The sequence below is a fragment of the Microcebus murinus genome, chromosome 11 (genome assembly GCF_040939455.1).
Source record: "Microcebus murinus isolate Inina chromosome 11, M.murinus_Inina_mat1.0, whole genome shotgun sequence".
Lineage (NCBI taxonomy): Eukaryota > Metazoa > Chordata > Mammalia > Primates > Cheirogaleidae > Microcebus > Microcebus murinus.
The window spans coordinates 15,087,008-15,113,347 of record NC_134114.1 but is presented as its reverse complement, the minus strand read 5'-3'; the positions used below and the strand labels follow the sequence as shown (position 1 = coordinate 15,113,347).

The window sequence follows — 26,340 nt, the reverse complement described above, 5'->3', positions numbered from 1 at the left end:
TTCAAGAAACATTAAGACACATAGATTTAGATCTCTTTTATTTAAACTCACCTCTATTGTGGCAGGGCTCATATTTTTGTTTGAGCTTTTGTTCTTTTAAAAATGATGAAATAATAGTTTACTTTATGACTTTAGTTCTCTCAACCCACACATTGATGAGGTATAGGATAAAGTTATACTTCTGCATTCAGATGAAATGGGGTTTTGGTTTTCATTAAGATTTACTGGCCAACCTCAGACTTATTTAGAAAGAAAATTATGACTAAGGATGTTGAGCAAATAATTTGGAATACTGTTCTTTAAAAATTTTATACTAAGCTTATTAAGAGATATTTAGAAGAGAATTCTAAGTTATGTGTATTTGGGCTCACATTTTTCTCAGTATCTCTGTCCACAAGGATCATGTTCAATGGTAATCATCTTTATAAAGAAGCTAATTTCTGCCTAAATTACTGTAGACTTTTTAAATAACTTAAGCTCATATTACACCAATACTAAATATATATATATATATATACACACACACACACATAAATATATATATGTAATATATCTAAGTCTTGAAGGCATTTTCTACTCAGAAACTCAGGAACAGAAGACCATTGAGGTATAAAATAAACTATGTACCTTAAAACATGCTATATCATTGGAAGGATAAGTCAGATCAATGTAAAAGTAATATATTTCTTTTAAAAAGCAAATAATATAAACTACAATAAAATTATCTGCAAACACATGGAAATTGCTTAAGAGTACTGTAAAGGTTAAAAAGATAAAGAGGACTGGTGGCTCAAGCCTGTAATCCTAGCACTCTGGGAGGCAAAGATGGGCAGATCCTTTGAGCTCAGAGTTCCTTTGAGTTCCAGACCAGCCTGAGCAAGAGCGAGACCCCATTTCTACCTAAAATAGAAAGAAATTATCTGGAAAAATAATATATAAAAAATTAGCCAGGCATGGTGGCACATGCATGTAGTCCCAGCTACCTGAGAGGCTGAGGCAGAAGGATCACTTGAGTTTGAAGTTGCTATGAGCTAGGCTGATGCCATGACACTCTAGCCCAGGCAACAGAGTGAGACTCTGTCTCAAAAAAAAAAAAAGAAAGAAAGAAAAAGAAAAGAAAAAGAGGTCAATGAGAAATAAAATAGGAATGCTGTTTTTAGACGATGGTACTTGGGACAAACTTTGAATGATTTGCATATATGTGATAAACAAAAGATAAGGATAAAACATAAGCAAATGACAATATTTATTGCAATGGACAGAGTAGAGCAAAGGGTGTGGTTGAGGAATATTGGAAAATCTAGCCGCTCCTGTTGGGTCATATTCTGGAGGTTCTTGAATCCAGGCAAGAAATTTTAAATTGCTAATTGTTGCAATCATTTGAAATTATTGAATGGATGATGATAAATAGATTATTGCAAAGTTCCACTTAGGAATGAAATGTGAGAAATACCTAAATGAATTCATTTATTAAGCACACACACACACAAATAAAGGGTGATAGATATAATAATATTTATGGCATTGATTGTGGGGATAGTTTCACAGATAGTATACTCACCTCCAAATGAATACCTCATTAAAGTAGTTTATGTTTTTGATTATTTATGCTAAATTCAAATTTAACCAGGTATCCTATATTTTATTGGGTAACTCTAGTTGTATGGTCATTGTGTTTATGTAGGCCTAATAAACTGTATCTTTTTGGAAGAACATTAATAGAAAAAAATAATAACGAATGAAGATTATTTTCTCATTCTATGATATTTCAATATATTTCTTCTATTTAGTATAGAGTTTTAAGGTGCAGTTCAGTTTGAGAAAAAGTTCTAAATATAATATTTTAATACATAGGTTTATATTTTTATGTAATTTATTGTATATGAGAAAAATATTTTTAATCAACTGTTTTAATGTTTGCATCATTTTTCCTTAATAATTTCATTTTAGAGTCCAGTAAACTGAGAGTTCCATTGCTAGAACTCATTGCTAGATGTTTTTCTAGTTGGTAAGAATTATGGGTTGATATAATGTAATTTAAAACAGAACCAATTATCTTTGAAAAGTTCATCAAATTTTCCACTTTCTCATAGCATAGACTTTATAATTTGCATAAATATGCTTGTTTCTAATAACTTGGTATTTTTAATATAGCACCCATGAGGAAAATAGTTAAAAATAATAAACCACTTTCTGAGTTTGTTATATACCTGATCTATAATGATATTGGCCCTATGTAGCCACCACTTGCTTTATTACATATTTTATCAAAAAGGTCCCTAAAAGTTTATGACAAACATAAGTGTCTTATCTATGCCAGTGAACGCATGATGAAAAACCATGGAGAATTATACGAAGAAATGTTAACTTGCTGCAAATTTTAAATTCTCACTAACCAGGAAATCACATGACACATTTAGACTAACCTGAAAATCACATTGCTATTAGATAGATTTTTAAGTGTTTGTACATTGCTATCGAAATAAATTGTTCAAAATTTTGAAAACTATTTCAGGTCTGAAAATGGGTTCCTTTAACTGAGAAAATAATATTTCTCATATAGAATTTTTATTTTCCTAATCTAACTGAGGTATAAAATACAGCATTGAATTTGAATTCCTTAAGTTTGCTAAAGAGACATTTGTAGGTATATTTTAAAATTGTCTTATTATGAAAGATTCTATTCTTCATATTTTAGTTAAGCTGGTCAGATATTTAATCTGAGTACTGATTTATATCATGAAGAAAAATATGATGTGCAATGAATGCAGTGTTATTTAAAAATCTTGATCTTGAATGCTAGGTCCCTAGTAGCCTGGTGAATGTTTTTCATTAATGCTGTACCAGGAAGATATATCTATGAATGTTTCTGAGTATTTTTGCATCCCAAACGTTATATAATATGCTTTAAAGCCATTATTTATTTTTTGGTTATTATTATTTCGTTTTAGAAACAGTAGTTTGCTATGTTTTCCAGTTTGACCTAGAATTCCTGGTCTCAAAAGAGTCCCCTGCCTCAGTCTCCCAAGTAGCTAAGAATACAGGCACATACCAACATGCCCAGCTGTTATTATTATTATTTCTAATGATCATAATATCCAGCTTATGTCAGCCATGTATCATTATTTTATACTGAAGAAGTTAAGACTCAGAGAGGTTAACTTGCATCATAAGGTCACATCACTCCTCTCAAATAACCTTAAACCACATGGTTTAAATAGTTTTTGTGATTAGTGACAGAAATAATTGCCTCAATTTTATAATCTGGAGTTCATTATTTTACTACTTTCAGAAGAATAATATTGAGTTGGTGATTGTATTAGTTAGCTTGGGCTTCCATAATACTGCACGCTGGGTGAGTTAAGCAACAGAGACCTATTTTCTCACAGTTCTGGAGGCTGGATGTCTAAGAACAAAATCCCCCTAGGGTTGGTTTCTCCTGAGACCTCTCTTATTCGCTTGCGGACAGCTGTCTTGTCGCCTTTTCACGTGGATAGACAAATTTCTTATTTTATAAAAACATCAGTCAGATTGAATTAGTGCCACCCTAACAACCCCGTTTTAACTTGATAACCTCTTTAAAGACTTTATCCACAGATACAATCACATTCTCAGGTACAAGGGTTTGAGACTTCAACACATGCATTTGGGGGATACACAATTCAGCTCATAACAATGGTCCTTTAATAACATTTTCATCCATCACCCCAACTTTGAACCCAGTATAATACAGAGATATCTATTATTGGGAAGATGTGTAGTCCATCATCATTAGAAATGATAGTGTAAATTTGTACATGGGCCTAGTCTTGTTATATTTTCTTGATGAAAGAATACTCATGATTTTTCAACATTATAGGTAGGATAAACTGTCATCTTGGATATATAAAATTTTAGGGCACTACTGCATAAACATTAGTGAGTATTATAGTCACAGTTAGAACTAGGTAAAACACAGACACCTGGCCCTATCTCCACAGGCTTACTAGTTCTGGACTGGGGAATGGAAATCTGCATTTCCAAACAGCTCCCAGTTGAAGCTGATGCTGCCTATGTTTAGAACACAATTTAAGTAGCATATCCACTGACTACCATGTTAGTTTTTATTACTTTTTCTTCTGAGAAATGCCACAATTTCATTTAACATGTTTGTTGAAACAAAGCAGAAGCTTCAGATAATTATTAGGAACAGTCTTTTGCTGTAGGCATTCCGGCACATGCTTTAAGTACATGCAATTCCTTTCAATAAAGAAAACAATAATGGCCTTTTTCTGCCATCTTCCTTTAAATTCTCCTTGTCTAAAAAACACCTTGAAAATATCTTCAATGAGCTATCAGTTTAAAGAAAGATGTTGTTTTTTTTTTATCCTTTGTTCCAAGTCTGACTTCCCAAATATAGTAACTTCTTGATCTACATAAGAGTTGATAAGCTCCTATTTGTTTTAGTGGCATTAAATCAACATGCAATTTTATCTGTTGTAGCTAAAAAGGATAGTAATTATTAAACCATTACCACTGGAAAACATATTGCATTTTGAGGATCGAGCACAGCTGGGAGCTGCTCACTACCTCAAGCACCAGATGCTCCATTTTCTGTCATTTATTTAGAATTATTTACACACATAGATGAGGGAGCAGAAGGATGGGGAGGTGCCAAACAGTCTTTTTATTCCAAATTTGTTGTAGATAATATAAAATATAATTGTGAAAATAATGGAAAACAATAAAAATAAAATGTCTATGGGGAAAAGCTCCTTCCTATGAAGTGTATTCTACTTGGTTTTCATCCTCCCCAAATAGGAGATGCTATAAATTTATCATATATTCTTCCAAAAATGTTTATACATAAAGAAGTAAATATAAATACTTATTTTATCTCACTTAAAAATAGTAGCACACAATATACACTATGATGAACTTTATCTTCTTTAAACAATGTATCTTGGAGATCATTTCTTAGAATCTTCCTAGTATTTCCTTGCATGGACCAAATATAATTCTTGTTACTAGTCATCTGCAGATAGACATTAATAGGTAAATGTTGGCAGATAAATTCACTGTCTCAAAACATTTCCATTTAACAAAATGCTAAGTATTGCATACATTTTTACATAGATAATTACCTGTGTATGTGATTAAATATTATAAAAAATTGTTCTTCACATGACATGAAAAGAATATATTGACCATATTTTATTCCTGTATTCAAATGTATATGATAATCTGTAAGTCAAATTCTTAGTAGTAGCATTTAGTCAACAAATATAAACTTTATAATTTTGTTAGAAATGGGACAAATTTCCCCCAAAGTGACTGCCCTATTTTATATAACTATAAGATATTTGTAAGAGTTCACATCTACTCTAACAGTCTTGCCAAACCAATTATCAGACCTTTGGAGTTTTTAATACTTTTTTGGATGAAAAGTTGGATCCTATATAGTTCTAATTTCCATGCCTCATATTATTAGTTAGGCTCATATTATTCTTAATTTGTGTAAAAGTCTTCATATATCTTCTTGTCTCTGAGTTGTTCTTTTATGGACATTGCCCAGTTTGGGGGGCGAGATAATCAAACACTTTGCTTCTCTGTTTATCATTTTCATGCCATGTACACATTTTCAATTTTTATGAAGAGGTTTTTAACATTTTTTTCTTTTATGATTTCAGGGGTTAAAAAGAGTTCTCCCATACATTTATGAGGCTAGCACTATCGTTTTCCAGATGAGTTGCTTTATGCAATTTAAGACTTTCTCTTTTCAGGAAGAGATTGCTTTCAGTAAATCTGCTGCGCTAGTGTGATTCTGGGTGCGGTCTTGCCTCCTCTACTAAACTGTGCTAGGTCCAGAAAGATTTGCTGCCAGCCTTCTATCTCCCCCACTCGCCCAAGTTCCCATGGAAGACAAAGGTTTACTCTGGAGTACGTACTCTCATTTCAGAAAGTTTACTTTTGCTGAGATTTACTACTAATGATTTCACTTGCTTCTGAGATCTCTTTCACTGGTTTCTTGTCCTCATCCCTTTCCATGTAGCACAATAAAAACTACTTTGCTTCATTCCTGTAGCTTTTGGGAGCCCTTACATATAATCTAGATTCTAAGTATATGTGTTGTTAAGGACTGATTGTTTGCATCCCCCACAAATCATATGTTGAAGCCCCGACTCCCAGTGTGACTGTGTTCGGAAAGGGGGCCTCTAAAAGTTTAATTAAGGTTAAGTGAGGTCATAAGTTGGGCCTCTGCTCCAACAGGATTAATGTCTTTATAAGAAGAGAAACCAACAACACACATTGAGAAAAGACCATGTGCGGCATAGGGAATAGGTGGCCGTCTGCAAGCCAGTAAGAAAGCCCTCATCAGAAAGCAACTCTGTCAGAAATTTGATATGGAACTTTTAGACTCCAGAATTGTGAGAAAATAATTTTTTTTATTATTTTTTAAGCCATCTAGTCTCTGCAATTTTATTATGGCATCCCAAGGAGACTAATGCACATGTCTCTCATACTTTCATGGGAAAAGGTGTTAACTTTCTTTTTTCATTTTTCACAATTTTCTTGTCCTCATTTCTTGTCAATAAAATTCAGTGTGATATGGAATGAATGCACATCCAATTTCATACCAGAGTTTTCTCTGATAATTCTATTTATATGATGAGTTTTCCATATTGAAGGGCATGGTTGCTATTGATGATGTGAAAAGATCACAAGTATTCTGTTTAGCCTAAATGGTTTCCTAGAGACCATTATTCAAATTCCCACTTTTTTTTTATTAGCTATTGGATGATGAGTAGGTAGAGTATAGGTTTTCATACATGTGAACAGGATAACTCAGTAAGATTTTCAACAGAAAAATAAGAAGTATTTGCAACCTCTCTGATTCACCACCAAAGCAGTGATACTGTAGTATGTCATGGCTTATGCTATCTATGTTGAATGCACAAAGGTTGGATTCTAAAACAGATAATAAAAAAATAGAGAATTTTAGATAAGAGTTTCAATATAGCTATTACAGTGGATGTGAAACAGAAAGACTTTAAGACCTCATGACCCTTCTTTTTCGATGTACATGCACACAAATAAATTCTCATGCCTTATTCCTATAGGCCAACGCCTCACAAATGTTTGATTACTCTTCCTAAAGGAAAACAGTGAGAATGGGTATTGTTTTTCTGGTAATAATATCATGACTAATTACACTTCATAGATTGTTGCAGGCTAGGCTTTTTGAGAAATTATATAATAATTTCATTATTCATGCTGAGCATTTGTTATTATGCTCTTTTGAAGCATGGAAATTCAGAATCTAGCAGAAATTTAGCTTACTTAGATAACCCCAGTCTACTCATGTTAACTGGCAGAACCAAGACTCAAATTCAGATCAACCTGACTCCCAAGCCCTCGCTACCTGTTTAATCTATCACCTGGTCAATCCTATCTCCAGTAAGAAAAACATAAAATGAAGAATTACTCTCTATTTTGGTCATTGACAAAGTTAACATGATGTGGGTGAAATAGTGTGAGCAATTCCTTTTTTTTTTTCCTATTTGACCACGTCTTAAATCAGCTTAGTTATCTACATATCTACAAAATAATGCTAATAGAAACATATTCTATAAACAGACTTTGTGTATCATGTAAAATAGAGTACCTCTAGTCCACCAGCCAATAAACAAAAGCCAGGCATTCTTTTAGGTTTAAACCTGCAGATGTTAAATTAATCTTTGAACCAAAAGAGATTATATACTAATTTGAAAAATGTATGCTTTTCAAGAGTATAGCATATATATTTTCATCAGCAGGATATTGAGTATTTAAATTATTATACAATTGTGTGATTTGTGGTAGTTAAAATTAACAAGTTAGATATATAGTAGACATAAAATACATTTATTATGGTGGCTAAAAGGTAATTGAAAAATACTAATATAACATGATGGTATAAAAAAATTATTAATTTAGCTTTCTTCCTTCATTTAGTCCGTATTTCTCTGTTGATATAAATGTTAATTATTTTATTTATATCCAGGACTTTATATGCTTATTATTTTTTATTGCATCATCTAGGGGATGAACATGTTTATAACTCTGAATCAGGTGGGACAAAGGCAATGTATGTAACCTAAATATTTGTATCCCCATAATATTATGAAATAAAAAATATATATAAAATAAAATAAAAAAAGAAATGAAGCACAATTTAAAACTTAAAAAATTTTTATGGAAAGTAAAACCTAGAATTAAGAAAAAAGGAGAGTTTTTTTTCATTTTTCCTTTATACTTAATTTCATGATTTTTATGTATTTATTTTATTTCATGAACTTTTATAATAAAAGCAAATAATAGAACCATAACAATAAATAATTTCAGGGTAAAATCTAGACCAAGAGAATATATTCTTAATTTTTAGGGAAAGTAGATATAAAAGCCTTTTAATATTTCTAATAAAGATATATCAGCTAAAAAGCTTTTATTTTTATAAAACCACAGTGCAGCAATTATATTAACTATGTGGCAAATTCCCCATCTTCAAGTTATCTAACAATACTCAGGAGGACATTACGCTGTTTTGTTTTGTGTGTGTGTGTGTGTGTGACTATTATCAGTTTTTTCAACAAGATTCAACGAAGTTATACATTGATAGCCAATAAGAGCTCATTGAAATGTCCACAGGGACTTTATTGCAACCAGGAGATCCTTCTTTGTATTAAATCTTTTGAATGATTATGTCATGCAAACATATTACCTACTTTATTCCCTAACTGCTAAAAGCTATAAAGTAGCATAAACAGGCTAATGCAATAACTAGAAATATGTACACTAAAGTGCCAATAAAATCTCAGTGAGTTTTCAGATAGTGAAAGTGAAAACCTTTACTTTCTTAGTCACCTCAGAAAATTAAATATTTAATATGTGTCATTCTATTAATGTCTCAAAATTTGGTAACATCCTATAGATATTATAGCAAATTCTCCTTTTATAGTTCTGAGAGGCCGATATCAAAATAGGTGACTAAGGTCCTCTATACTATCCCTATATTCTTTCTATTTACCATAAATTAATGTATCAAAATAAAATTTCCCTGCCATAACAAAACAAACAAACAAAAACATACCTCCATGGAGGTTGTTCCTAGAGTTTATCCCCTAGTTTGTAAGACAGGGGAATCAGACTCTTTTAAACTGTAAGTTTCTTGTCTCATTGAAGCTGTTAGAAGGCATTTGAATATGCATGACTTTGATTTTTCTAAGTTGGTAGAAAGGTAACGATAATGTGGGAGAAAAATAACACATCTATCCTACACCTTATTTGTGGTTCATTATCATCAAGCACACATTTACTATGTAATTTTAGGATAGTATACTAGATATAATAAGGAAAATGCATGCCTAATCTTTATATTTAAATTTGTAGAAGAAAAAAGGTAACATAATAAAAATAAATGTAAATCAATGCTATATACATATCTATCAAATGGTATATCTATATTAAAAATATATGTAACAAAAATAATTTTACTTACATTTTAAGGGCTTATGGATCAGGAAGAGTTCTTAGTGTTTTATCTTCTTTTACTTCATATAATTCTAACTACAACTTATACTGCTATCATATTCATTCAACACTCAAGGAACTGAAACTTGGTGATGCTAACTTACATCTCAGGAAACAATGGCAAAGAAACAGAAGCATCATGATTCAAACTCTTGTCTATTTAAATACAGTGATAGAAAAAGACATAGAACTCAAACAGAACTAGGTTCAAATCGTATCTCTCAGGCAGGCTACATTAATGCTGTGTACCTTAGTATCCTCAACTAAAGAGTGATCATAAAACAACTTACTTTATTGAGATAATGTTTTTAAACATCTAGCCTAGTATATGGAATATAGTGTATGTATTTTTAAAAGGGTAATTGTTATACCTTACTCTATAAGTCAAATATTAACATGAATGCAGAGGGTATGTTGATAATATTTGGGTATTATATGAATAAAGGCATTAATTTAATAGGTTGTTCATTCCTTTCCATCTTAAAATACCTGTTCCCTAAGCATCTGTAATGCCTCACCTGCCCCACTCCGAAGCTTTCACCTCACTGCTCATTTCTTCTGTTTGTTTACAGGCTCCTTATACTCTGATCTTAACTCTAGTTGAGACCTGTTATTAGTATGTATTATACTTCTCTTATCAGCGTATGGTTACTTTATGAGTTGCCTCATTTCTGTTTTTTTTTTTTGCTTTCCTGAAAACCCATAGTACAGTAATTTGCATGCAGTAGAACAGGATAAGTTTTTTGTTATTAAAAACACAACAGAGAGGCAGCAAATGTGCCTGTAATATTGGATCTGCAGCAGTTTATATTGGCATTATTTGATGTTATTTTAAATTATCAAGCCATACTAAAATTCAAATTTTGTTAGAAGCCTCAATTATATTTTAGGCCATTTAAGCTATTATTTTTAATTGTTTATTTATTAGATAAAATTTATTTTTGTTATTAGAAGATTCAAAAATTTACTCAAAGGACATTTTTTATGTCAACTCTACTTCATGCATTTGAGAAACAAGAGTGTGTATATGTTGTTTTTAACAAGTACATAGTCTGCTGGATGCTCCCTGCATACCCTTGGCTGATTCAGCCTCTACCCTGTCTATTGCATGCAGTTTTCAGAATGTCTATAGAATGTGCTGGGAATGCAATATCCTGAGACAGGGAGGAGCAACCTGAAACATCATGGGCTTTGTCCCTGTTCCTCTTAGAGAATTAATGTGACATCTTGAGTTAGGGAGGAACTTTCCGGGCAAACCAGCTTTGCTCCTAACCCCCCTGGAAACAGGATATCCTTCAAAGCTTTGCCCAATACTAATTGCATACTCATAGTATAGAGTCCCTGAGGTATATAACTCAGGGTGGGCTGCGTTTTGGGGTCCCTTAGCTGTGGTGAAGGTGGAACACATGCAGTCAAAACTCCATCTACTCCACATAGCTTTCCTGAGGCTTTGGAGATGAGATCACAATGGATCCTAGACTTTTTTTTTTTTTTTTTTTATCCCTTGCTGCTTCTCTTCAAGTAATAAATCCACTTCATATAACTTCTTACATGTGAGTGTGTTCTGTCTCACGGGGCTCAGGCAATTGGTAAAACTGCAGCCCCGGATGCTGTGAGTGGATGTGTAGATTACTATTCTTGCTGGTTGGCATAGTGATGATCTTTGCTATGTTACACACAGTGGGAGTTCCCCCTTGGGATTGGTTATTAGTGAACCTGCTTCACAGAGTCTAATTTGAGAAAACAAACCAAAATTAAAAGTGCTAAAATTTTATAAGATAAAATAACATGATGTTTACAGTGTGTTATAATTTCAGAGAAGAGGGAATGCCTAACCCATGTAGAGTGGTGGGTATTGGAATTCAAGGAGACTAAATGGGAATGACACTTTTGTTAGAATGATGAGCAAAATTTTCAGGAGCTTAAGTTTTAGAAGAAATTTGCAAACACAATATGCAATGGCATGAGACTGAGCATTGTGCATTCAATATACTATAATTATTCTGCATATAGATTAGAATATTTTGTGGAGTATGGCTTATGATAAAATTTGTTTATAATGTTTACAAGTTTAAGTGTAAGTTTATGAAAATTGACAAATGGGTTCTAATTGGAACCATAGTATGAATGATGTGGTTTATGTGATGAATTAGAATAAAAGAATATCACTCCAGGTTAAAGATTGTGAAGTTATGGTGGTACCAATGTGCAGATCTGTTTGACTTTCTTCATCATGCATAAGACATATAATGGCATATTATTTGGGTTAAAGTGTTTTCAAGTAGATATAACAGGCTTACAATGTGGTCTAACAATAGATTTTATTGCCAAGAGTATGAATGTAATGGTGGAAAGTAAATTTAAACCTTAATAGAAATATAAAGAACTTGAAATCATCAGACCTCTTGAAGTCAACATTTTATATATATGTATAGAAACCTTACACATGTCTTTTTCTATTTGGGATATTTTAGCAAACTTACTTATTAAGTGAAACTCAGAAAAACAATGTCTTGGGGTTAAACTTAATGTCATGGCTCCTACAAATTTATAGTTTTTAAGGAAAACTTGTAACACAGTTTTAAATTAAAAGTTGATTTGACTCAATATTTCACATGAAACTTTGTTAATATGTATGGCATGCTAAAAAATTAACATTTACTTTTCTTACAAATAGAAATCATATGTTAAGTATTATATTTTAATTAAGCCATCAACCTTTCAGATAAGTTAAGGAAACTGAAATACCCCAAAAGAGGGGAATCATATTCCTACTCTTATAGAAAAGATAAGCCAGTTTACTGTAGAAATCATTAATGGAATCACTTTAGAGAAAAGCTAAATTTAAAAACATTAACCCTTCCTAAGAAGAAATACATGTGTTAAATATTTATTATAATGATGTACAAATACTCTCTCTTAACCATATTTAGTTTCCTTTCAAGAAATATTAATTCAAATTATAAATGCCTGTAAACAGTTAGATGTGTAACAAAATATTTCATGTAAAGAGCATGCTGTTCTTACTCTTAGGGGACATACTTTGACTTTGTTTTTGAGTTGTGGTAGATTTTGACTGAGCCATCCAGGTATTCTTGACCCTGGCATGACTCTGATTAATTATTCCAAAGATTTAATGAGGTCACTAAACTAATTTTTCATATGAGAAAATTTGTCTAGTTTCACACAATTAATAAATGGGACTATCAAATCTTATACAAACACAAGTATAGTTTTCTTTGCTTATTCAATTGAGTCTTTAACATGAGAACTAGACTGTGCTAATCACTCAGGATATAAAAATTAAAGTTAAATTCTAGCATAGGGTTTTGGTCTAGTAAATAGTTTGCAAGAAACGCAAGTATATGCATAAGTACAATATTATGTGATCAATGTAACTATAGGGAGCACAGGGGCCTTGGAATATTTGTGGACTCTAAAGATTCACTTGGAAGATTCAGCTGATTGTTAAAAAAGAAGAAATGGGCTTTACATTTAAAAGAAACCACTTGTTCAAATACATAAAGTCTAGCAAGAATGAGGCGTAGTCAGGAGACAGTGGACATAGTATTAATAAGATATGAGTGAGTGTTGGTATTTTCTGTGCAAACTCTGAGGGTAGGGAAGTACCAATATTAAAATGCCATGAATTTCATGTGAAAGATTTTGTATTCTATCCTGGAAGTTATATCAAAGCATTGGGGAATATTGAATAAGGAGGTGAAGGGATTATATGTAGCTTGGGGACAGATTTCAAAGAGAGAGTTAAAACTTGGTATTTGAACACCACTCTTGCTGCACAAAACTTAAATTAATTTGTCTATTTCCCATGTATTTATTCTTTCATTCAACAAATGCTTGCTTATTGGCTACAATGTGTAAGATATTTCATCAGCCAATGCAAAAGATGAAAAATACATCAAACATAGTATGAGAACTAAACAAAAAACAAAACCTTATACAAAAAATAATTAAATAGCACCTATACAAATAATTAGAATGATAGTCTTCAATTGATTAGATAAATGCTATGGTAATTTAGAGGAGCAAGCAGTCATACCTAGCTATTATACCTTGTTTTTCAACTGCAGGGTTTGAGATTTTACCCTACCTGCAAGTTAACAAGATAGGCTGCTGTAGTTTTATGTTATAGATACTGGCAGAAGAGATGAGACTCTTGGGTCAGAGACAAAAATTTTATTACCCATAGCACAGCAGGCAGCATAAATTCTCCTTGTTCCTATGAAATAACATGAAGCAGCCCAGGTACATGTTGCAAACACAGTATATATATATATAATCTCACAGCTGAGAAACCCCTGAGCTTTGGAATCCCAAATCTTATATAATCTGCTAGCATATTTTCCCAATATTTGTCCTGGAGGAAGATACTATCTTTATAATCCAGTTGGAAAACAAATCTGCCCTCTGACCCAGGGGAGTTTATATTTTTATATTTCAAAGTTGTTTGCTATGCTAGCATCCTGGAAAAGATGGTATGAAATAAAATTGTCAATGCCTCTTATCCAGAAGATACGCAGAAATACAAAAGACCCAAAGAGAATTGTCTCCCCAAACAGAGAGAGATTTGTGGAGAAACAGCCTTTAATTTAGACCCTGGAGCATAAGTTTAATTAAATGGAGTTTGGAGACTAAGGTTTTCAAGGCAAATAGAATAGAATCAGTCATTCCAGGGAGTAATGCCTGTACATACACATGTAGGGTTTTCATCATTGTCTCAATGAAACATAAATGAATATTTCTGATAGGAAAACACAATATACAAAGTTAATGCTTTCTGATTTATTTATTATTTATATATTTCATTATTCTTCAGAGAGAACCATGTCATAAGATGATTTGAATATATTTAGCTGTTATGTATATGTGTTTATATATGTACATATATATGCTTACTTTAAGCAAATGTGTCTTATTACATCCAATTTTATCAAAACTTTGAGGTTATAATAATATTCTCAAATGGTCAATTTGAAGTTGCAGGTATAGATTTTGGAGTCAATCTGAAAATAACACATGCAACCAATTTAGGTGAGGCTCTCCACAATTCAGTGTGGGTCACAGGTATTTGCATTTTGTTGGTAAGCAAGAACTATTTTAAGCCAATTGAAGCAGATGAAGAAGAATAAAATTAATTATTAAACTGATATATTGTTGATTGAGGTTAAAAACAAAGCTATAAAGAAAATAGTAAAAATAGAAAGTTAAGGATAGGAAGGTAAAACAAAATTTCATAAGCCACTATTGGAAATTAAATAAAAATTAAACTTAGAATGAAAGAATGATACTGTCACTGCTAATCATCAGATTCAAAAATGATAGAAATCCTTCAAGGCCAGATGTATACATGAGGATGTATCTTGCTATCAATGAGAGTTGTGCCTGTAGCCACCAATCCAAAGGATAGCATTAAGCATTTAGAAGACAGATAATATAGGCTAACATTCTGAAAGTAAAATAATATATAGCTTAATAGCAAATAATAATTTATTAAACCTGAAAAATATGAGATTTTATTCAGTACCTGTTACTTTCATCTTACATAAGTATCCTAGAATTCAATTGTAATATAAATTTTTTATATTTAAATCTACCTGACAGTGTGATGGCTTTAAATAATTAATTATGGAAAAAGTTGAATTCCTTTATTTTCAAAGTCAGTCACCTTCACGTGAAGAACAGTTTTATCATCTAATGGATTTACTGTTGGAGAATTGGGAAGTCCTTTTCTGTGTAATGAGCCTCAGGCTCCCATTGGCATGTCCTTTTCCACTCAAGATGTTATTATATATCTCAAAATGAAAGTATTTCCAGAAAATAAGGACTTTCCACCATAGTTTACCTTCTTTGACTTTTTGTATTTAAGCTAGGCATACTACACAAAATCAGAAACATTCTAATGTATAGAGCTAATTTTACAAGTTAATGGCAATTATAATTCTATACTTTTTGAATATATAAAATAATATGTCACCCTATGACATATGGAGAATAGAATGATCCACACATGAAATAAAGTTGACAGAATATTTTTTAAAAGACAGTTTTAAAACAAGAAAAAGACCAAAGGAAACTTTTTTTTAAAAGTGAACATTCTCTGGACCTCTTTGGTGTCCAAAGTTTATAAATTAGCAATCAATTGGGTAAGAAAATCCAGTCAAAGACCATAGTAAAGTGACAAGCAATAACATTTGGGATACATGTGAGAGCTATTTTCTTTGAGAAATTTATTTCCTCAGAGCTCCCTGAAGAAATGCTTGTGCTAAACAGCTAGACATCACTAATGATTTAATCTTTGCTGATATGAGTAACACAGTATAAGAAAAGTCATTTGAAAATGATACACAGTCATTAAATCACAAATTCAAAGAATTCAGTAAGTGAATATGCTTAACAATAATAAAATGAAAATCTTTAATACATAATTGAGAAATGTAAAGCTTAGAGAGTAAAGTAAAAATACAAATGAGATAATTTTCTACATAATGAACATTTGAGGTCATGTCTCCTAACTTGCAAGATAGTGTTTTATCTCTACCACTGGAAAGGTAATAGTTAAAGAAGGAAGGGATGAGTCTCAGGAAGCAATGTTGGAACACTTAGATTAAGTACTGAACAAAGGGGAGATGTGTATATTATACACTATGTTGTATAGCACATTATTTAGAAACTACTTCCTTTTATTGAGTATTATTACAGTAATGCTTTTTTTTTTTTTTTTAAATCAGCTAAGGTTCTTGTTTTTAAACGCCAGAAATCAAATTTGGCTATGGAAAGCAGCAAATAAATTTATTTGAAGCATATTGGGTAGCCATTAAAATTGTTGATGGTACTTAAGAGTCAGGTTTGGAGAAAAGTAGGAACCTATGGAGTTTAATCAGTTAGAAACAATGTCAAGTACTCTCCACTGGGACACTGTATCTAGAATGTCTCTTAATTAATTCAGCTGCCATTTGACGCTGTTATTGCTGCTGGACTCACCACCACTGCGTCTGAGCCTTGAAATCATTATCACTTCTATGAAAAATTTCTCAACTGCCCTTATATCCATCCATTATTCGCTCCAAGGTGTTGGAGCATATAAATTACATGAATATAACATTGATGAAACTTCCCACTAAAAGTATGTAGAAAGATAAGAATGTGATCCCTAAGAGTTTAGTGGTGAAAGGACTCTGCTCATCACAATTCACATATTAGAGTGTTTCATGAAAGCAGAAAGGTTTTCGAATGCTGTTTAGTTACAAAATGGCAAATGTCTACTACTAATACAATCTTTCCATTGTGTTAGTCTCAATCTCTGGTTTGCTTTGTCGTTATTTGCATTTCAATTCTTTCTAACCCATGCAAAGATGGATTTCTTGAAGTTGAACAGTAAATGAAATTATCTTCACAAGCATAATATTGCTGTTTACATTGATCTTTCATTCCACATAACCATATTTATCACTTTTCATAATTGTCATTATAGCAATTCATAAACATTTGCATATATAGATTAAAAGACACATATATTTTTGGAATGACATATAAGATCAACATTGTAAAGAACATTCTACATATCTGTAATGAATCACAAAAGCCACTTTCTTCACCTTCTACTCATAAGTTATGCTTTGTTAAACAACTTAGCATAAAGGGCAAAGATGTTAATTTCATTTGAAAATCACACCAAATGGTGTGAAAGTATTAAGATAACAACACCTTTTATATATTCAACAACTTTGATTCTAAGAAGAAAAACTAGATGAAGTTTCTTTTTTTGAAATTCATTATTTGGGAATTATTAAACTTTTGGCAAATAAAAATTATAATATAAAACCATCCAAAAATTTATTAGGCAGGGTGGAAAGAATATTAAAAGCAATTATTCCTATCACCGATTTTATAAATGAGAACATTGAAACTGAAAGAAATTAGATGAGTGACATAAATTCATATCATAAGTAAACTGCCCAAACGACAAGTATAAATATTGTGTTTTCTAACTCTCTTTCCCATATTTTTACCATATTAGAGCTGGTAATTCTCTCTTTTACATAGTAGGAGAGTTTTTGAGTTATTGTAAGTTAAACCAGAAAAAAAGTTGTCCTTGCCTTCCTAAAATATTTAAAAAAATTATTTGATATTTGTCAGATAATGAAAATGAAATTCAACTTCTAAACCTATGCAATTGTTACAGAGCTGAAGAAGCAAACATTATTACTAATCCTAATTTATTGAGAGAGATACATATAGAGGAAAACCCCCTGTTCTTGTTCCCACTTGACTTTTTTTATCCTCAACTTTGTATATGTACTTTTCCTCAATTGTGTGAGAGAATCATGCTATGACTGATTATGTATATTCAGTTTTTAAAATTAATTATTGTCATGTCAACCACCTGGTTATTTATTCAGATCTACATTTCAGTTTTGCTGATTTATAAGGGTGAATTTTATACGATGAAAAAGTGATAAATCAAATATTTTTACTAGATGGAATAGCCATATTTTATCATTCTATATGTGTATTGAAACACACACACACACACACATATAAATTACACTAAAATTTGCCACAAAATGTTGTATGTTTTAAATAAGATAATATTGTCAGAGTCATCCTTATTTCTCCCAGATCCTGTCATTTGTCTATCAGAAATGTTTCTCAATTTTATTTTGTTGTCTAATTGTACTAAAACCTAAGTCTAAGTCCTCAACATTTCTTATTTAAAAAATCAAAACATTTTTCCCTCTGTTCTTTTTGCCACTATATTTTTCTTTTTTAATCCTTTCTTTACATAGCTGCTAGAATGATGCATACTAGAAATCAAACCTAGTAATGTCACTCCCAAGCTGGAAAATCTGTCTTGCTTGTAAATGAAGTCCAAACCCTAGACCTTTCACCAACCATGCAAACTATAATTAAGCCAAGTAGCATTCTCACTCATACCTGACTCTACCAATCTTTTCCCAGAGCCAGGAATAATTTTCAGTTGCATACATTATTTTCTGCCACCTTCTTGATTTGTTTTCCTTTATTTTCTTCTAATTTACTTACTAAGCACTCGAAGTACCTGTTTGATATATGAAGTGCCTATGATGACTGTGACAATTTTTTAACCTTTGGGAATATTTTGACAAAGTTCAGTGAGTCACATTCAATAGGTAATTGATATGTACTATATGTAGCAAATTTGTATTACAGCTAACAAAAACAAAAATTATATATATATATATATGTAATTGAGAATTAATAGCACAAATAATAAGTTCATGTAAAATGTGTGCAGGCATATGTGTATGTATATTTGTGTATATTTCCAAAAGAATTTGTATATATTCTTTGCCTATCAACATCATATTGCAAAATAGTATAATTTGTATTCAGAGCAAACTGTTAAAATGACTGTGTTTTTTAATGTATATAATTTTCTCTTTTCCATTAGGTTGAAAATGGTTGCCTGTGTTCACCTACTGTGAAAACTTGGATTCATACAACTACAGCTTTGATTCTCCAAGTGATTCAGGATGTAAATGTGGTTTGACCTTTCCCTGATGGGCAGTTAAATCATGGACATGCGAAACAATTTACTTTGGACTGTCCTTCCAAAAGATGCTTTGGCTGCTCTCTTGAATGCTCACTAAGCATTTGTAGCTGACAAGGAAAAGAAGAAAAACTGTGAACTGGAAAGTTATCTTACAATGAAAATTACGAGCACATCTTGCATCTGTCCAGTCCTAGTGTGTCTCTGTTTTGTGCAGAGGTGTCATGGAACTGCTCACCACAGCTCCGTCAAGGTGACCAGAAACCAAACCAAACACACGGAGGGTGAAACCGAAGTCCACCATCGTCCCAAAAGGGGATGGGTATGGAATCAGTTCTTTGTTTTAGAAGAACACATGGGACCAGATCCTCAATATGTTGGAAAAGTAAGTATTTGTTCAATGTTTTATTTTTTCCTCTCCTGGGAAATTGTGGGTGAGGTGAAGGTGGAGTTAGAGTAGGATTTGTAGAGACACGAAACATGAAGTGAATTATGTAATAGAAACTATTATTAAAACTTGTACTAGAGAGCTCAAAATAAGAATTGTAAAAAAGAGGAACATTATCACTTATCACACCTCTCTGAACATTTGTCCATAAGTACCCAACCAAATATTCTTTACCGGCATATGTTTTTTTTTCTGTTTTGTCATGTAAATCAGGAAGACTTAATTGAACACACAATTAAATAAGTAATTTCATTTTTCTTATCTTGAAGGTATATTGAAATCCACAATGTCATTTGTTGGTACATTTATATTTTCTGATATTTTTACTCTATTGCTAGTGTACATGAGACTAAAAAGAAGACACACCTTCATAATATCTATTTCTGTTAATTATTACAGAGATCTATTCTTATTTATCAGCCCCTAAAATCACATAGATATTTTTCCATTTCCCAAAATTAATTTCCATAAAATGTTGGTATATTGAAATAGATTAAATATGGTCTAGCTATGCAGATTTTATTAAATTCTCAAAGAAATTGACAAAAATGCCTAGTAATTTCAGATTAAGTTCCCTTTTCTTCAAAAATGCAGACAAGAAAATTTAATGGCTTATCAAAATGTTTAGGAAATTGTATGCTCAGTAACCTGGGAGAAATTAAGCATGTGTCATCCAGGCTCTAGGGTAGAGAACAGAGTGGGAAGTGGAGAGGTCGACTTCTGATTAATTACTGATCTTTGGAAGCAGCCACACTTAGATTTGTTCAGTACCTATGGGAGAGACAGCAAGCACAGCAGTGGAATCTCTGTGACTACAGGCTCAGTGGCTCACATCTCCCTGATTGACTATTTATTCTCACTTTAGCACTGTTAGTACTAAAAAAAAAAATATAGTACTCCATCTAAATCGTGGTGCTTCCCTAATGTGTAGGCAGTGCAGGATCACAAGCCATCTGTTCCACCTCTTGTCCAACAGGGACTGGGTTACAGCTGTATTTTCTATCCAAGGCAGGAATCATGGAGTCAGAATATGAAACAAAAAAAGATTCGAAACAATTATATCATTTTCTCACACACATATTAAAATAAGACCAAAGATTCATCTTCATTATATGTTTTCCCCTTACCAACTATTCCATGAAGTAAATTTTTTAAAATGCACTATCAACAAAATATATTGGATTACCAGAAAATTATTTTTGTTACAAATTTCAAAATCCTTTTTTATAATTCTTTCAATCTTTGAAAAATAGCCCACAAAAAAGAACAGAAGAAAAATATGGTGACTTTTAGAGTAAATCAAGAGAAAATAATATTTTATTATTATTTTCTTGTCATTTTGGTTTCACTGAAAAGCAGAAACAAATTTTTCTAGAAAGGAGAAGGGAAAGGTCAGACAACTTCTTGCTTTTTTTGGCTCACCTAGTTTTAGTAAAAGATGAAGCCTCAGTAGGAAGATCAAGTCTAAGCACTCCTTCTGGAATTGCATGAACATATGGCACCAGTGAACAGATCAGGAGGTGCTGGAGGTTTGTGATGCTATGCAGGTTTGTGGAGGTTCTGTGGAATTGTTATCCATTTTATTGTCTGTAGTGTTGATGAACAAAGGGACAGATATAAAGGGTCACACCTAAGGATGTGGTTCTCTTATTCCCCTACCAGTCCTAGGGCCCCCTTACTCAGAGTCTTTCTACTTTTTGCTAATTTGCCTTTATGAGCAATGCTAACTTAATCATACAGATTTTTTTTTTCTCACTCCCACACACCACCACCAACATACATACCTAACTATAAAAATTAAAAGTAAAAATTGCAAAGCTCATCAATTACTATGTGCTTAAAATAATGCCCTTCCATGCCATTATTTTAATTTGCTTAGAAAATGAATTTATATCTTATACTTATTAATGCATTCATAATGAGCCATTTCGATATTTTCATAGCACTGCTGAATAAGAAAAATAGAATTATTACAATTACTATGAACATGAAATGGGATACCTCCAAAAAGCTGAAAATTATCTCCTTTACTCCTCTCTGCCACAGAAAGGATAGCAGGGATTTTGGCAACAGAAATAAAATAATAATACAATGCAGTTCTAATATTAAAAGAATGTGTTTTATAGATGCATATGGTTTGTTTGTTTCAAGTCATCCCTGAGCATGTAATCATAATTTTTGATATCTTACATTTTTATATTTTACATTATAAAATATTTACTAGACTTTTAATAAGAGCTCAAGCCTAAGTATTTTGATACATACCAGCTTGTTTTATATTTCTGATAATTTTTAAACTCTCAATGATTGGATTTATTATGAGAGAATTCATTTTGTTGACATTGGTCAATATATACTATTCACTGCTAAGTTATGTATATGTGGCTAAGGCCATGATCATAGAGCCCTTTCTAATAATAAATGACAAATTTTACACACACATACACACATACATAAATATAATCTATCTATAAATATATTACGTAGTAATATATACTTTTTTTTCAGAATGTAATTATCATGAGGGATAAAGTATACAAACCAGCATGAGCATGTATCTCACAGATATAATCACTTGTTAAATATCTTTTAAAATAACTGAAGTTATTAGGGTAAGGAAACAATAAGAGAACATTTGTTAGACAGTAATTCATTTCCTCCTGGAACAAGTTAGACATACATCATATAATGATGTTTCCCTCAATAAGGGATCATATATATGTTGGACTATAGGACAAAATTTTTATGTTTAGATATGTTTAGATACACAGATACCATTGTGCTACAATTGTCTAGAGTTTTCAGTACAGTGACATGCTCTACAGATTTGTAGTTGAGGTCCAATCAGCTACATCATAAATCCTGTGTTTGAGTATTGAGTCATACCATCTAGGTTTGTGTAAGTACATCCTGTGATGTTCACACATCAAAATATCCTAATGATGCATTTCTCAGAACATATTTCTATTGTTAAGAGATATGTGGCTGCATATGGTAATTAGTCATTATAATTTTAAAACAATTTGTTTCCTCTTTTCCAATTATCATGTAAAATTAACATAGACTAGTGTGAGGGTATATTTCATTTTTCAAAAGTTGAACAGTGCTGAGTGAATTCCATTATAAGTAAGAATATAATTTTATTTGAGGTGTTAAACACATCTGACAATTTGTGTCATTGTAACGATCATTGGAGTAGACTCATTGTCTTCATGAGATAATGATGATTAGTGAGTAAAGAGATGGGTTTGAATTATAGTTTCTCTATTTACTCTCTCTGTTACAACTGACAAGTCTCTTTAATTTCCTGTGTCTTTGTTTCCTTACATTAAAAACTAAAAAATACTGTTGACATTTTTAATACTAATTGAAGTATATTACAAAGTTTGGCTTATGGTTTAGATCAGAGATCAATTAAACTATACCCTGTGTGTCAAAGCTAACTCATGACCTGTTTTTCTATTGCTTGCAAATAAAGTTTTTCCTTTTTAAATTTTTGGAAAAAATGAAAGAAAATAATATTTTGTGACCCCTGGAACCTATATTAAATTTATATTCCAGTGCCCATAAATAATGCTTTATTAGGACAGAGCTGCATTCACTTATGGATGTATTATCTACGGCTGATTTCCTGTCACCATGGCAGAACTGAGTAGTTTCAATAGGGAGAGTAAGGCCCACAGAGTCAAAAATATTCAGTATTAGTCATTTATAGGAGATGTTTCTGAGCCCCTTGGTAAGATGTCTACCTCACCAAATATACAGTGAATGTCTTGAAAGCAGGTTCTGAGACTATGTCATCTTTATACATGCAGTACCTATAACAATGTCTAATGTAATAATCAATGTGGTAATTCACTAAAAAGTGTGCCAGAAACTATAAGCTTTGGTGGCCATGTTGATGGGTGTGATAATTATTTGAAATGACTGAAATAAAAATCTCTCTCATCAGTCAGTGCTTTTATTGATGGTGAGAGAGTTTTGGGAGGTCTTTAACGTACCACTTTCATTGGCGTATACTTAACCCTCCCCCATAGTTAATTTAATGAGTATTTATTTTTATTGTTATTTTGTTGTTACTCTATGCAATATTGTAAAGAATGTGCTTGTACAAGAGCATGTAGCATACATTTACATGTATCTGTAGGAGAGATTTCTGGAAGTGGGATTCTGATTCAAATATGAATAAATCTAATTTTGGTAGATATCAGTAGATCCCCCTCCATAGGTGTTGTAGTATGTCCCTCTATCACTGGTGTATATGACTGACCTTTTCTCTACAGAGATGCCAACAGATGGGGTTGTAAAAGTTGGAATTTCTCAAATATGATATGTGAAAAAATGATATTTCTGTCTACTTTAAATTTGCATTTCTCTTATTTTTTGCAACTAACTTTTTTGTTTTTATTTAATTTTTATTTAATTTTATTTCAGAAGATTATGGGGGTACAAACCTTTTAGTTATATAAATTACTTTTGTACTGTTTGTGTCAAAATTATAAATGCTCCCATCCCCTAGAGAGTGTGCGTTATAACTGTCTCGTATTGTGAGGGATATTGATCTTTTTCTGTTTGGGGAAGATATAAGTATTTCTTTATTATTAACTATCTCTTCAGGGGTCTTCTTCATTTTACATTCTTTTTCTAGTCTCTTTAACTTATAAATGCTAGTAGTTCTTCATATAATATATACACTTGTTCTTTTTCAGTTATATGTTATTCATAATTTTTCATAATTGCCATTTATCTTTTTCAACTTTGTTCATGACGTTTTGATTCATAGAAATTTATAATTTCAATATAGTAATTTTTAGTATTTTATCTTTTTAAAAATTTGTCAGATATTGACAAATTACAGTCATGTTATTTATGAGGTACAAAGTGGTGTTATGTTTTTTGAGTACAATATGGAAACATTAAACTAAGTTAATTAAAATACTCATCACCTCAAGTATTGAACTAATTTTGTAATGAGAACATTACAAATTTACTCTTTTAGTGATATTGAAGTGTACAGAACTGAATCATTAGGTATATGCAACATGTTGTGTAATTAATTTTTATAAAAGTCAAACTTATTCCTTCTGTCTGACTGAGGTTTTTCATCATTTAATTATTAATTCCTCCCACCCAACTCCTCCCTGGTTTCTGTAACTAACATTCCACTCTCTGGTTCTATTAGTTCAATTGTTTTAGGTTTCGCATAGAAATGAGAATATGGAGTAGTTGTTTTTAGGTTATTGTCTTTGGCTTATTTCATGTAGCATAATGTTCTCTACTTCCATCCATGTTGTTGCAAGTGACAGAATTTCTTCTCCTTTTATGACTAAACAGTATTCATTGTGTGTATATGCCCTATTTTCTTTATCCATTCATCCCTTGATGGATACTTAGGTTGACTTCATAATTGACTATTGTGAATAGTGCTACAATAAAAATGGGTATGTGGCTGTCTCTTCAACACACTGAATGAAATTTTTTGGATAAATAACTGGAAGTGGGATTGCTGGACCATATAGTAATTCTATTTTTAGTTTTAGTTTTTTTTTTTTTTTGAGGAACCTCCATACTGTTTTCCATATTTTTGCACTAATTTATATTCCTAGCAAGCATGTTCAAAGATTCCCTTTTCTCCACATACTTACCAATACTTGCTGTCTTTCATCTTTTTGATAAAAGTTGTTTTAGCAGGTATGAAATGACATCTCATTGTGGTTTTAATTTGAATCTTCCTACCTAATTATTGGTGATTTGAATGTTTTTCATACATTTTTTTTATCCATTTGTATGACTTCTTTTGAGAAATATCTGTTCAGGTCTATTGTCTGCCTCTTTCTCTCTCTTTCTCTCTTTCTTTCTTTCTTTCTTTCTTTCTTTCTTTCTTTCTTGTGTGTGGATTACACAGTATTTCATTCTTTCTTTTTTTATTTTAGTTGCCATTTTTATGTTATTTTATTTTTTGTTTCAAAAATTTAGGGGGTGGAAGTATTTTTTGTTACATCAATAAATTGTATTGTGTTGAAGTCAGGGCTTTCAGTGTACCTGTCACTAGAATAGGGTACTTGTACTCTGCAGTTACATTTTTACCCCTCACCTTCCCCCCTTCTTAGTTTCCAATGTTCATTACTCCTCTTCATGACCATACATATTTTTTGTTTAGCTCCTACATATGAGCAAGAACATGTGATATCTGTGTTTCTATTTCCAAGATACTTCACTTAGAATAATTGGTCTCTAGTTCCATCCAAGTTGCTAAAAAAGACACTATTTCATTAGGTTGTTAAATTGTGATCTTTTTATTTTTTGATGTAAGCATTTAAGGCTATAAATTTACCTCTTAATATTTCTTCTGTATTTCATAGATTTTGAATGCTTGTGTTATATTTCTTATGCAGTCCAAAAAAATGTTTTAATTCCATCTTAATTTTGTCATTGACTCAAGAGTCCTTCAGCAGCATTTTGTTTAACTTCCATCACCTTGTGCAGATTTGAGAGTTCCTTTTGGAGTTGATTTATAGTTACTTTCCACCATAATCTAAGAAGACACATGGAATGATTTTGATTTTTCTGAATTTACTGAGACTTTTTTGTGGGTTAACATATGCTCTATGTTGAAAAATATCCCATGTGCTAATGAGAAGAGTATATATTCTGTAGTTTGGGGCTAGAATGTTCTATATATGTCTTTTAGGTCCATTTTTCCTAGAGTCATGGTTAAATCCAGTGTTTCTTTCTTGATCTGCCCAGTTCTGGCAGCCACCCCAACAGTGGGAAGTTTATGCCAAGGGCTACG

At 31.8% G+C, this 26,340-nt stretch overlaps 1 protein-coding gene across 3 annotated transcripts in view; it reads left to right on the top strand.

Annotated features, from left to right (window-relative positions):
• Window positions 1-26,340, top strand: part of CDH18 (cadherin 18) — an 854,315-nt gene that overhangs the window by 581,289 nt on the left and 246,686 nt on the right. For all 3 annotated transcript variants that reach the window (XM_076007946.1, XM_076007945.1, XM_012738455.3), the window contains one exon: window positions 19,001-19,484. In XM_076007946.1, coding sequence (XP_075864061.1) covers window positions 19,257-19,484 — 228 coding nt within the window. In that variant the 5' untranslated portion in view covers window positions 19,001-19,256. The remainder of the gene's footprint in view (window positions 1-19,000; window positions 19,485-26,340) is intronic.